Source organism: Oncorhynchus nerka, linkage group LG25 (assembly GCF_034236695.1).
Source record: "Oncorhynchus nerka isolate Pitt River linkage group LG25, Oner_Uvic_2.0, whole genome shotgun sequence".
NCBI lineage: Eukaryota > Metazoa > Chordata > Actinopteri > Salmoniformes > Salmonidae > Oncorhynchus > Oncorhynchus nerka.
In genome coordinates this window covers 19,324,633-19,338,576 of record NC_088420.1, presented here as the reverse complement: position 1 = coordinate 19,338,576, position 13,944 = coordinate 19,324,633, and the positions used below count along the sequence as shown (strand labels likewise).

At 42.0% G+C, this 13,944-nt stretch overlaps 1 protein-coding gene across 3 annotated transcripts in view; it reads left to right on the top strand.

Annotated features, from left to right (window-relative positions):
- The window catches only part of LOC115109139 (homer protein homolog 3-like), a 35,193-nt gene that overhangs the window by 2,476 nt on the left and 18,773 nt on the right, over positions 1-13,944 (top strand). For all 3 annotated transcript variants that reach the window (XM_029633757.2, XM_029633759.2, XM_065009640.1), the window contains 3 exons: positions 2,892-3,048; positions 8,204-8,335; positions 8,442-8,549. In XM_029633757.2, the coding sequence (XP_029489617.1) occupies positions 2,892-3,048; positions 8,204-8,335; positions 8,442-8,549 (397 nt within the window). The remainder of the gene's footprint in view (positions 1-2,891; positions 3,049-8,203; positions 8,336-8,441; positions 8,550-13,944) is intronic.

The window sequence follows — 13,944 nt, the reverse complement described above, 5'->3', positions numbered from 1 at the left end:
AGTTTACCTGTAGTATTCTGCAATCTATTTCCCCCATGGAAGATGTCCTTTGTTTCATTAAGTAGATCTCCATACCACATGGAGTGTAGTTTGGAACATGTTGGTTTTATATTTCTTAGGTATTGCATACAGAGAGCTTTTTTGACAGTTTTAAGCTTTCAAAGACTATAGAATAACTAATTCATGGGCATTTTAGGCAGCTGATTCACATAGGGGGTCGTTTTCAGATCAGTGGCTTTGGGAGATGAACTATTGAGAGAGTTTAAGCGTGAGATGAAGAGACAAGTGAGGGGGATTAGCCAGTGATGACACCCAGTGTCTCTGGGTGAACCCACACACCCAGGGGTCACTGGGAAAGTGTGTTTTTTTAAAGCTGAACTTAGAATTTGAGCAAGAAGCTGATGTCAAATGTAAATGCAGAAACTGACTCCAGAAAGAAACAATCGATATCACTTGCCTTCACTGCGAAAGGTTCAGACTTGGACTTCTTTACACACAAGTCTTCAATATGCACCAGATTGCACCATGCAATTGCATTACTTATTATATTTTAAATCTACTTGGTTTGTTGTTTCACAGGCTTGTTAACAAGGTGACACGTTTGAAGTCTACATTTGAACAGTCAGTGTAATCATGAGGTGTAATATTGATTGAGAGTTAGATCATTTTACCACAATGCTCTTTGTTTCATGCACTTGTTTTTCGCTGAGAGGGTGTTTGGCTATTTATATAGAATTTTACATTCTCTTGTCAAGTACATCTGAGGTTGAAAGCTGGTGGTCTGGACCGATGCCAGCATTAACCCTCCGCTCATGATGGACCTTTTTTCCATTTGCCCTAAATGTCACTGATTCCCACAGAAGTGATTTGGCCAGACACAAGGCCCATGATTAATTTATTGTTGTGAAACATTTAGATTAATTTATAGGATATAGGCATGCGTACAGCACAGGGAAGGTGATGAAATATAGATAAGTGGGGATATCAGCCTGGGATGCAAGCCAAGAGAATAGTATTTTCCTGCAGTTCCCTCCCTCATCCAGCTGTCTGCCAGCAGCTGCTGTCCCACTCACCTTTCTAATCATCCACTGTCCCTGCTGATCATACAGCTCCAACTTGTTTGTTTCAATCATTCCCTGTATGTTTTATAGAATAGACTACACTATGTATAGCCTAGTCAATGCCAACATGCTTCTGGAATGTATTGTATCGAGCTATACAGTACACACTTGTTTTTCCATTAATCAGTTTCATGTAATACTGTACACACATGCCATTCAGTTCATGTTTGAGTGAGGGTATGTATCTATGTGTAAAAGGGGAGACTGGGTGAATATTATATAGAGTAGGTTTATTATCTATCCGGACAACCCTGGATGGTATTAAGACCTTTGCGGAGCCATGTTGCATTGAAAATGTCATTGCGATATTTACCTCGTCTTTAGGATACTTGTGCACAACACTGTAAGGCTGGTTCGACATGGCAGCGCAGAGGCTAATAGAGCGTTGTACAACACTGGCGGAGAATGGAAAGGATATTTTCAAGTTTTATTATTCATATGTACAGGATACACATGGTATATACCGTCCAATGAAGTGCTTACTTGCAGGTTCCTTCTCGACGAATTCAACAACAATAAGAAATAGAACAAGATAAGAATACAAACATAATGTAAATGTCTCAGTAGAATACATTGTGGTGGGTTGAGGTTCCCACTTCCACCCAGGTTCCTCCTTGACCTTGCAGGGCTGCACAGAATGTGCCCCACAATGTGTATCACTGTCACCCCTCCTCCTGCTCCCCCTGCCTCCTACTCTCCACGGTCCTTTGCCTTCCCTTCCGAGGCCTCGGTTTGGGCCCCATGTTAATCCATGTTAATCTATGCATATCATCAAGTCTCAACCTGATGCAACATGACTGATATACATTTCCCTCCTGGGATCCAATAACAGTTGTAATTTTCTCAGACAGACTAAAAGTGATATGATGAAAGGCCAAGTAGGAGATCAATTCGTTAATGAGTCCATGTTGTGATAATCATCCAAACAGTTATTCCTCCTGGTCAAAAACAAATAAGAAGTAGCCAAGTGAGAACCTCGATTGAAATCAAGATTGGTTTGTCATTAATCTGTGATTTGTTTCAATTTTAAAATGTTTTTGTTGTCAGAACCATTCCTCAGATATTTTGAACACAAACTCGAATTAGATCTAACCATAGTTTTACAAAGGGCTCTTCTTGCTAAGCATACGGGTTGTTGTATTTGGGGTCATGGGTGAAAACACCATCTACATCCTGACTTCATTACTATGCCTATCTCCTGGTTTCAATGGAATCCAAGTGAAAGGGAACAAGGCACTGAATTGTTCTTTCCCCTTCTCCTTTCACAAAGTACAAAGATTATTTTGGACATTGTGCTCATTAAAGTCAATATAGCTAGCTAATTGAACCGTTGGGAGAACATTACATATAATAGCATTGTATAAACTCTATTAGTTGTGTAATGTTGCGTTCTCTTTTAATGTGTTTGAAGCTACCCACAACTTCTTATTGTAATATCCAACCACAATCGATTGATGGTTCATTTAACAGATGGCCTCTCTCCTAACCTAAACCCACAACAATACCCAGAGGCTTGGCAAAAATAATTATCATCCATTTTGGAATGTCTGAGAGAGCTTGAAATGGGCATGGTCTAATTGACTCAACAACCAAAAACACATATCTAAACTTAGATTTCTTAATGAGCCAGAAAATCAATAGTTATTTCTGGTTGTAGTATACCCCTCTGGCGTACATCCTCCATTTCACCTACTTGTCTCGGAAGGGAATGACAGTGAGTGACAGTCTTGTGTTGCTAATGCTAAATACTGTTGTGTGTCTTCCCTGAAGGGAACAACCCATCTTCAGTGCCAGAGCACACGTCTTCCAGATAGACCCGGCCACCAAGAGGAACTGGCTCCCTGCCAGCAAGCATGCAGTCACTGTCTCCTTCTTCTACGATGCCAACCGGACTGTGTATCGCATCATCAGTGTGGGAGGCACCAAGGTGAGATATGAACCCTCCTGGCTCACTCTTAGCAACATGTCCTCATTGCAGTATGTTTGAACAGCTGAGTAGCACCAGTGCTGTGCACAGACATTTTTAAGGGGGCAGGTGCTCAAAATAAAAAGACACCTCTGGACCCCTCCTAAAAAAATTAAAACAACTTTCAGAATTCATATCTCAAAATTCCTAATGTAGCGAACATAAACATTTTGGAGCATAAAACTATTTATTTCTGCAACAATTGTCAACACACTCACTCATCACAAATTGTTCATTAATGTTGATGATTGATGTAAATCTGCTAGTTAGCTAGTTCAATATATATTTTTTAATGATTTATCTTCAATGCTCTTAAATAATAACTTAATAATATAGCCTAATATTCCTAATCTTCTATCTCATGGTATCTGGCTAGTGACTTGTGTGGATATTTTAGTATATGGTGGATAGTTTAAGTCTAGACTACCAGTTTTCAGTGCTTAATTTGTAAATTGGGAGGTGCCGGAACAAAAAGTGAGCACGAGAGGGGGGTGTCTTGGGGAGTTCTGTGGTACCGGTGTTGTGCCGAAAAGCTCCCTCCTGACAAAATTCTCCTGACCCTTTGCGTGAACGCGCACACACTCAATTCTTCATTGCTGCGACTTGCTTGCTAGTTGGGATTTCTGGTTCACGTTAGGCTGCATTTAAAAAAAAAATGTATGTTGGTTTGATCGCGGGGGAGGCACTAGTAATGTCTGCAGTTTTCAGTTGGCTATTTGTTTCAAGTGTATTAGTCTATAAATAAATATCTTTGCCAAAAATCCTTCTCTTCCATGTCTCATTCGACTAGTAGTTGTTCTGAAATGTTTATTGCTTGCCTACATTTTACTCCCTTCTCTGTTTAATATAACACACATAGATGAATTATTAATTTTGGTTGCATATCCTAACGTGTTTGTTCTATAGAAAGTATTTGACTTTGATGTGTGCCACAGAGTATTTGACTAGCCACAAAATTAGCGAAATTAGAGTGGGGGGGGGGGGGGTCGTCAAGGCTATTTTCTTGCCTGCTTAAATTCTCCCCATCTATCTTGGCACTGCACGGCCTGGCACACTTAAATGTTAATATATTTAAAACATTAAATACATTTTCTTGAATTACAATTATTTCATTATCAGACAAAGAGGATGATACTACCTTCTAGAAATATTACTGCTATACAAATTCGTACTCCTAAAAATGTGCTTTTAGTAGTGAACAAGCAATTACCCAGTTAGTGTCTTCCTCATTATTGTCCACCTCCCCACAGAAGAGGCACATTTGGCTCAGGTCATCTACGTAGTCTATACGTCTCTACAAGTATTTTTCTGAGTCAACAGGGAACAAGGGAATAGTACAGGTTTCTTGTAACAGAATTATTTAAATACATGTGTTTTAGTGGCCATCTAGTCAGAAGTTGGATCAAAGATGACCTTGAAAGATCCACATAAATGTTTTTATCTACAATTATATTAAATTAGACATTGAACATTCCAGTGTTTTGGAGGAGAGTGACTGCTATTTCTTCTCTCATGATGTTAACATCTTTGTCCGTATTTGAAAAGAGAAATCGACTCCTCCAGAACACATTCAGCAAACTGGGGAAACATTTGATGGGCATTTCAGTTTTCCCCAACAAAATGATGTTACACTTAAGAATCTAATTCGCAAGTATACAACAAAACAGCTATAATATTCTTAGCAGTGTTTTCCTTCCTCCTCTTTTTTTCTACAGCTATAATATAATTTGACAGTTCTGTTTTGCCTTTTAGTCAGTATACGTTCAGTAGGTTAATTGCACATTACTTATACTCTCATACTTACTTTCAAGGGAACGACCCCACAAGAAGTAATATCTTGTTGGCATGGGTGAGGAAGGGTACCACACACCCTTCTGGAGATATTACACCCCTTCTCTCTCAGGAATAATCTGAACATATGTTAATAAAAGTACAGCATTTTGAAACACTTTATTGATTACAATATAGAGATGAATAACAGAGGTGAATCTGAGAATGCAGGGTTTCCAGCAGGGTGTGAGTTGTAGTAGTCAAATCTGGAGCTGACAAAGGCTGGAATGTAAATGATGTGATCATCTCGGATGATCTAACATCCGAGAATGGGCAGGCATTCCCTCGGATGAAGAGCATCTCCATCTTGCTGATTATGTGCTGTCATCCAGGTGCAAATCAAATTTATTTATATAGCCCTTCGTACATCAGCTGATATCTCAAAGTGCTGTACAGAAACCCAGCCTAAAACCCCAAACAGCAAGCAATGCAGGTGTAGAAGCACGGTGGCTAGGAAAAACTCCCTAGAAAGGCCAAAACCTAGGAAGAAACCTAGAGAGGAACCAGGCTATGTGGGGTGGCCAGTTCTCTTCTGGCTGTGCCGGGTGGAGATTATAACAGAACATGGCCAAGATGTTCAAATGTTCATAAATGACCAGCATGGTCGAATAATAATAAGGCAGAACAGTTGAAACTGGAGCAGCAGCACGGCCAGGTGGACTGGGGACGGCAAGGAGTCATCATGTCAGGTAGTTCTGAGGCATGGTCCTAGGGCTCAGGTCCTCCGAGAGAGAGAGAGAGAGAGAGAGAGAGAAAGAAAGAAAGAGAGAATTAGAGAGAGCACACTTAAATTCACACAGGACACCGAATAGGACAGGAGAAGTACTCCAGATATAACAAACTGACCCTAGCCCCCCGACACATAAACTACTGCAGCATAAATACTAGAGGCTGAGACAGGAGGGGTCAGGAGACACTGTGGCCCCATCCGAGGACACTCCCGGACAGGGCCAAACAGGAAGGATCTAACCCCACTCACTTTGCCAAAGCACAGCCCCCACACCACTAGAGGGATATCTTCAACCACCAACTTACCATCCTGAGACAAGGCCGAGTATAGCCCACAAAGATCTCCGCCACGGCACAACCCAAGGGGGGGGGGGGCAACCCAGGTGAAATGTCACCTGCATATCTGATGTAGGAAAAGAGATAAGTTGAGTGTCCTGTGAATCTGTTGTATGTATGTATATAATTTATTTTAATTTCTATTATTACTATTATTGTGTTTTGTGGATGGGGGTGAGGGGGAGGTTGATGGGGATAGTGGAGGTGCTGGTGGTGTCCTATTGGGAAGGGGATTATTCATGGAGGCACATTGTCATAGTTTTGTTTAAATAAATGTATAATAATATATTTATCTTTTTTTCTATTATAATTTTACTGTGATTATGGATATGCACTCATGTTGGCTTATATATTTATTTTTCGCCCATCTTTGAACATTTATTATTATTATTATTTTATTAGTACTGTACCTACATTCTTAAAAACTAATAGAAAAAGTGTATTTAAAAAATGTAAGAAAAGCCGTAAGAGGGAAAAGCAGGATGGGATGGGGGATTGAGGGATGGGTAGAGAGAACAGTAGAGGGCGCTGAACTATTTCGGCAGGCAAGAAACCCCCCTCTAATTTCCATAATTCACGTCAGGATAGGTAACCGAAATTGTTAATTAATTTGTGTGTTATATTAAACATAGGGGAGGGAGTAAAATGTAGGCAATAAATAAACATTTCAGAACAACTGCTAGTCGAATAAGACATGGGAGAGATGACGAATTTTGGCAGAGAGATTTATTTCTAGACTAGTACACTTGAAACAAATAGCCAAATCGAAAACTGCAGACATCACTAGTGCCTCCCCCGCGATCAAAATTACATTCTTCACACTGACAAACTGGGAATCTGAGATCAATAAAAAGGACCTTGTCTTGAACCATCAATGGCATCAATGGCCTAGGTGTGTGGAGACACATATTGTAGGCTACAATATGAGGAGGAAATTATAATCCTAAAAATGCTTTCCAATTTTAATGACTCACCCAACGATTTTTATTGATCTCAGATTCACCCCTCCCCCAATTCTTCATTGCTGATCACTCGCCTGAGATGGCCGATGCACTTGTACCAAAAAACATATCTTGTTTTACTTTGTAAAGCAACGTTCGCTCAATAGGCCTATTGATAAAATATTTTGGTAGTCTACAGCAGACAAATAAGTATTTTCAGAAGGAGACATTTCTTTCCCAACCTTCCTGCGATTGTATTTGAAATATTGCGAAAGGTCTGTTTTGTCTTCATACTGTTCAATGACAGATTTGCTGCACTTGCCTTATTATTGGGCTACAAACAATCCACAGCTTGGCAATATTTTTTATAAAAAAAGCTATTGATCCCCTGTGGCTAAATTATAGGCCTATTCATGATGTAATAGCCTATTCTGAATTTCCGGACAGACTGCAGTGTTTCTATAACTTTGACAAATGTATTCCCACCACTATGATTCTGTAAGGAAATAAATGAAGTGCTGCTGTGTTTAGGCCATCAGCCAACAAGATAAAAAATGGATGTAAATCTAGTGTTAATCAAATGTTATGCTGCTGTGGCAGTAGTAGTGCTGTTGATATTTAAACCAAGTAGCTTGCTACGCCCACCTGGCGCGTGCAATATCCATACATGACAGAGTGGGTAAAAGACCCAATCGGGCTCCACACATGAGCTCCATACAGGGCAGACTAACAGGATGGGGTAGGGTATTGAACTTGATGACTTGGGGGCAGTGGCTGCTTCCCAACACACACACACACACACACACACAAACTCTCATTATATGGTAGCTCGGCTGATATTGACTAATGAGCATGTAACATTTATAGCCATGCCCCCCCCTGATAACTTGTCCTACAAAGGATGCTTCAATGGTAGTGAGCAAAACCACATTATTAGTCTTTTGCTAAGGTTTCTGACAATTCTGGAGCGAGTGGATGTATTCTTTGTCTATTTTCTTTGAATGTTCAATGAGAATTCAAAACGTCTTATGTTCTCGCTGAAAGGGTTGACCTGGTTATAGAGGGCAACTGAACTTTTGATACGTCTGCAATTCAGTGCATTTTGCACAATAATGCCTTTGTCTGATCTTTTGGTAATGTTTTTTTGTTTATTCTCTGTGGATTCCTTATCAGTAGGCCCCAGGCAAGGTGACAGAATCATACAGTGACGTGTGAAGCTTTGCTTTGCTGATCAGAAATAAACAGTTGATTTATGCCTCGGTCTCTGACATACATCACAGGCCATCATCAACAGCACCATCACCCCCAACATGACATTCACCAAAACATCCCAGAAGTTTGGCCAGTGGGCTGACAGCCGTGCCAACACCGTGTACGGACTGGGCTTTGCCACCGAGCAACAGCTTCAGCAGGTTAGTCACCGCCAATGTTTTTAGATTAGTTGAAAATTCAAAAGGAACACATTTCTAATGCACTTGTTGAGTAATCGTTCTGATTATTTTATTTCCTTTTATCTAGTTTTCAGACCAGTTCAAGGAAGTGAAGGAGGCAACACGTCTTGCCAGGGAGAAATCGCAGGAGAAATTTGAACTGATCAACCCTGCGCTAAATATCGCTGCCCCTCAGGTGAGGTCTGGAACTGCAGCTGCTCAATTAGCCCCATAAGCTAACTGCTGAGGCATGACAGATAAGCACAGGGCTTAGCAGTGCTACCCTCAGGACCATATGAATGTTAACACTCACACTATTTTAGACACATTGGATTCTCTTGGGATTAGATAGATGCTCTGTCTGACCATTCTATTATTTGCCCATTTGGTTAACCCTATTAAAGGATTTCATGCATGAAAAATGGGGATGGTTGGCGGAAACAGGCTGATTTCAATTTAAACGGAGTGACTGTAATGCCGCCTCCTCATGGGGAAGTGTGAGAGGGGCGGAGTCATATATAAAGGGATTTTTTTTCTAGGATATCTACGGCACTAACTGTTGAAATGACCAGATAGCCTCCTTTGGGTGATATCATTTTGAGTGTAATAACTTTTAAGTTCATTCATGGACACCTTCCAAAATAATATCCAATTCAAAATATTTTCTTGTTTGCTGAAAGGAACTATGGTGTTTGTTTCTTGGGAATGGGGAATTAATATGGGATATATTATCACTGGATTACATTTGAGGGATTTGCTGTATCAATAATGACAGCTTGAGCCAGTGTGGGTGGGAGATACAATTTATACACCATGCAATCTATGTAAATACAAACTAATTGCATTTGGAAATCACATTGTTATACAGCTCATTGTTACAGAGCCGACCTGACTCAATCGCTCGTCCAATTAATTTCAGCAAATTGGAATCCTTTGTTTGATAAACTTGTTAAGGCCATTTTGATTATTCGTTGTTGTAGCAACATGCATTTCATGAGAGCAGAGGGGGTGTGAAGCCATTGAACATGAGTAGCTGCCAAGAGTAGAAGGCCATTTTTTCCCTCAGAAAATAACTAGTCAACGGGAAGCAGTGTCCATACTGTCTACAGTCCTGTATGATCACTATGTTTGTTGTACAAGATGACATGGTGTTATACCCTGGGTTGTCCTGAACAGAATGAGCCTGTGTTTGTTTTACAAGATGACATGGTGTTATACCCTGGGTTGTCCTGAACAGAATGTGCCTATGTTTGTTTTACAAGATGACATGACGTTATACCCTGGGTTGTCCTGAACAGAATGAGCCTGTGTTTGTTGTACAAGATGACATGATGTTATACCCTGGGTTGTCCTGAACAGAATGAGCCTGTGTTTGTTTTACAAGATGACATGGTGTTATACCCTGGGTTGTCTTGAACAGAATGAGCCTGTGTTTGTTGTACAAGATGACATGGTGTTATACCCTGGGTTGTCCTGAACAGAATGAGCCTGTGTTTGTTGTACAAGATGACATGATGTTATACCCTGGGTTGTCCTGAACAGAATGAGCCTATGTTTGTTGTACAAGATGACATGGTGATATACCCTGGGTTGTCCTGAACAGAATGAGCCTGTGTTTGTTGTACAAGATGACATGGTGTTATACCCTGGGTTGTCCTGAACAGAATGAGCCTGTGTTTGTTGTACAAGATGACATGATGTTATACCCTGGGTTGTCCTGAACAGAATGAGCCTATGTTTGTTGTACAAGATGACATGGTGATATACCCTGGGTTGTCCTGAACAGAATGAGCCTGTGTTTGTTGTACAAGATGACATGATGTTATACCCTGGGTTGTCCTGAACAGAATGAGCCTGTGTTTGTTGTACAAGATGACATGATGTTATACCCTGGGTTGTCCTGAACAGAATGAGCCTGTGTTTGTTGTACAAGATGACATGACGTTATACCCTGGGTTGTCCTGAACAGAATGAGCCTATGTTTGTTGTACAAGATGACATGGTGATATACCCTGGGTTGTCATGAACAGAATGAGCCTGTGTTTGTTGTACAAGATGACATGATGTTATACCCTGGGTTGTCCTGAACAGAATGAGCCTGTGTTTGTTGTACAAGATGACATGACGTTATACCCTGGGTTGTCCTGAACAGAATGAGCCTGTGTTTGTTGTACAAGATGACATGACGTTATACCCTGGGTTGTCCTGAACAGAATGAGCCTGTGTTTGTTTTACAAGATGACATGGTGTTATACCCTGGGTTGTCCTGAACAGAATGAGCCTGTGTTTGTTGTATTACAGCGGTGCTGATTTACAGCGGTGCTGATTTACAGCGGTGCTTATTTGGATGTTATCTGATTTCACCCTGTTTTATCACATTCGTTCCACAAACTATGCCCCCGTGTCCTTTGTGACCAGAGGAACATTCCTTTGGCTCCTGGGGGAATGATTAATGTAATTGCAATGGGGTCACCTAGGAAACTGGCTGGAGTGCCATTTCTTTGTACAGTACAGTCCACAGACCCATTCATCTCTTCCATCTAGAGTGCACTCATCCCTATACTTTGAGCCATATTCACACAGAGCCTGGCTATGGCTGACTAGCCAGAGGCAGAATGAATCCACTCCAGCACCTCTTGCATTGATTTGTAGATATGACAGTGCGTATTGATTTGTGCTCTAAACACAAGTGGTGCCCGTTAATGTAAGAAATATCTGCTAACATTAAGCATGGACACAGCGGTCCTAATATGTTACCACATCATGGAAGGATGATGGTAATTGACTTGAGAGTCATTAAGGTTATGGCAGATGTTCTGTCATGTCTGTGGCATAACTATGAAAGCTTTATAGATGTGTCCGAAATCTGTTTTTAACTACTACTACTACTACTAACTACATACTACATACTATTTAGAATGTACTGTTTAGTAAAAACGAATGCAGTAAGCAACAAATATCAACATACTATGCTCATCCTACTGAGAATGTCATTTAATACGTTATTGTGTTGATTTCTGCCATTCGTTCATTTTGGTACAGTGTGTCCCCTCGTCAAATACACCTGTCTCGAAAGACGAGTCTCTTCCTCAATAGTGTGCAGCGAATTCTACTAAATGAAGTCGAATTGATTATGACATCCTGGCATTTAAAGGGCAACTCCACCACTTATCAACTTCATTTTCATTATCTCCAGCACAATACCATATGTGGACACCTCTTCAAATGAGTGGATTATGTTAGTTAAGCCACACGCATTGCTGACAGGTGTATAAAATCGAGCACACAGCAACGCAATCTCCATAGATAAACATTGGCAGTAGAACGGTCCATACCGAAGAGCTAAGTGACTTTTTAACGTGGCACAAATGTGGCACCGTCTTTGGATGACACCTTTCCAACAAGTCAGTTCGTCAAAATTCTGCCCTGTTACAGCTTCCCCGGTCAACTGTAAGTGCTGTTATTGTGAAGTGGAAACATCTAGGAGGAACAACGGCTCGGCCGCGAAGTGGTAGGCGCCACAAGCAAGCTCACAGAACGGGACTGCATAGTGCTGAAGTGCGTATCGCATAAACGTCGTCTGGCCTTAGTTGCAACACTCACTCCCGAGTTCCAAACTGCCTCTGGAAGCAACATCAGGACAATAACTGTTTGTCAGGGACCTTCATGAAATGGGTTTCCATGGCCAAGCAGCCGCACATAAGCCTAAGATCACCATGCGCATTGCCAAGCGTCGGCTGGACTGGTGTAAAGTTGGCTGCCGTTGGACTCTGGAGCAGTGGAAACTTGTTCTCTGGAGTGATGAATCACACTTCACCATCTGGTAGTCCGACATACGAATCTGGGTTTGGTGGATGCCAGGAGAACGGTATACTGCCCGAATGAATCGGGACAACTGTAAAGTTTGGTGGAGGATGAATAATGGTCTCAGGCTTCCAATTCCAGTGAAGGGAAATCTTAACGCTAGAGCATTCTAGAGGATTCTGTGGTTCCAACTTTGTGGCAACAGTTTGGGGAACGCCCTTTCCTGTTTCAGTAGGACAATGCCCCCGTGCACAAAGTGAAACAGAAATGGTTTTCGAGATTGGTGTGGAAGGACTTGACTTGCCTGCACAGAGCCTTGACCTCAACCCCACCTAACACCTTTGGGATGAATTGGATCGCCGACTGCGACCCAGGCCTAATTTCCCAACATCAGTGCCCGACCTCACTAATGCTCTTGTGGCTGAATGGAAGCAAATCCCCGTAGAAATGTTCCAACATCTAGGGGAAAGCCTTCCCAGAAGAGTGGAGGCTGTTATAGCAGCAAAGGGGGGACCAACTCCATATTAATAGCCATTATTTATTCCTGTTCTCAAGAAAGCTAAGGTAACTGAGCTAAACGACTATCACTTCCGTCATCATGAAGTGCTTTGAGAGACTAGTCAAGGATCATATCACCTCCACCCTACCTGACACCCTAGAACCACTCCAATTTGCTTACCGCCCCATTAGGTCCACAGACGACGCAATCGCAATCACACTGCACACTGCCCTACCCCATCTGGACAAGAGGAATACCTATGTAAGAATGCTGTTAATCGACTACAGCTCAGCATTTAACACCATAGTACCCTCCAAACTCGTCATTAAGCTCGAGACCCTGGGTCTCGACCCCGCCCTGTGCAATTGGGTCCTGGACTTTCTGACGGGACGCCCCCAGGTGGTGAGGGTAGGAAACATCTACACCCCGCTGATCCTCAACAGTGGGAACCCACAAGGGTGCATTCTCAGCCCTCTCCTGTACTCCCTGTTCACCCATGACTGCGTGGCCATGCACGCCTCCAACTCAATCATCAAGTTTGCAGACGACACTACAGTGGTAGGCTTGATTACCAACAACGACGAGACAGCCTACAGGGTGGAGATGGACTTCAGGAAACAGCAGAGGGAGCAGCCCCCTATCCACATCGACGGGACAGTAGTGGAGAAGATGGAAAATTTTAAGTTCCTCGGCATACACATCACGGACAAACTGAAATGGTCCACCCACACAGACAGCTTTGGTGAACAAGGCGCATTAGCGCCTCTTCAACCTCAGGAGGCTGAAGAAATTTGTCTTGTCACCAAAAACACTCACAAACTTTTACAGATGCACAATCGAGAGCATCCTGTCGGGCTGTATCACCTGCCTGGTACGGCAACTGCTCCGCCCACAACCGTAAGGCTCTCCAGAGGGTAGTCAGGTCTGCACAACGCATCCCCGGGGGCAAACTACCTGCCCTCCAGGACACCTACACCACCCGATGTCACAGGAAGGCCAAAAAGATCATCAAGGAGCCACTGCCTTTTCACCTCGCTATCAGGTGCATCAAAGCTGGGACCAAGAGACAGCGTCTATCTCAAGGCCATCAGACTGTTAAGCAGCCATCACTAACATTGAGTGGCTGCTGCCAACATACTGACTCAAATCTCTAGCCATTTAATAATTAAAAATGGGATGTAATAAATGTATCACTAGTCCTTTTAAACAATGCCACTTTATATAATGATTACATTCCCTACATTACCCATTACTACATTACTCATCTAATATGTATATACTGTACTCT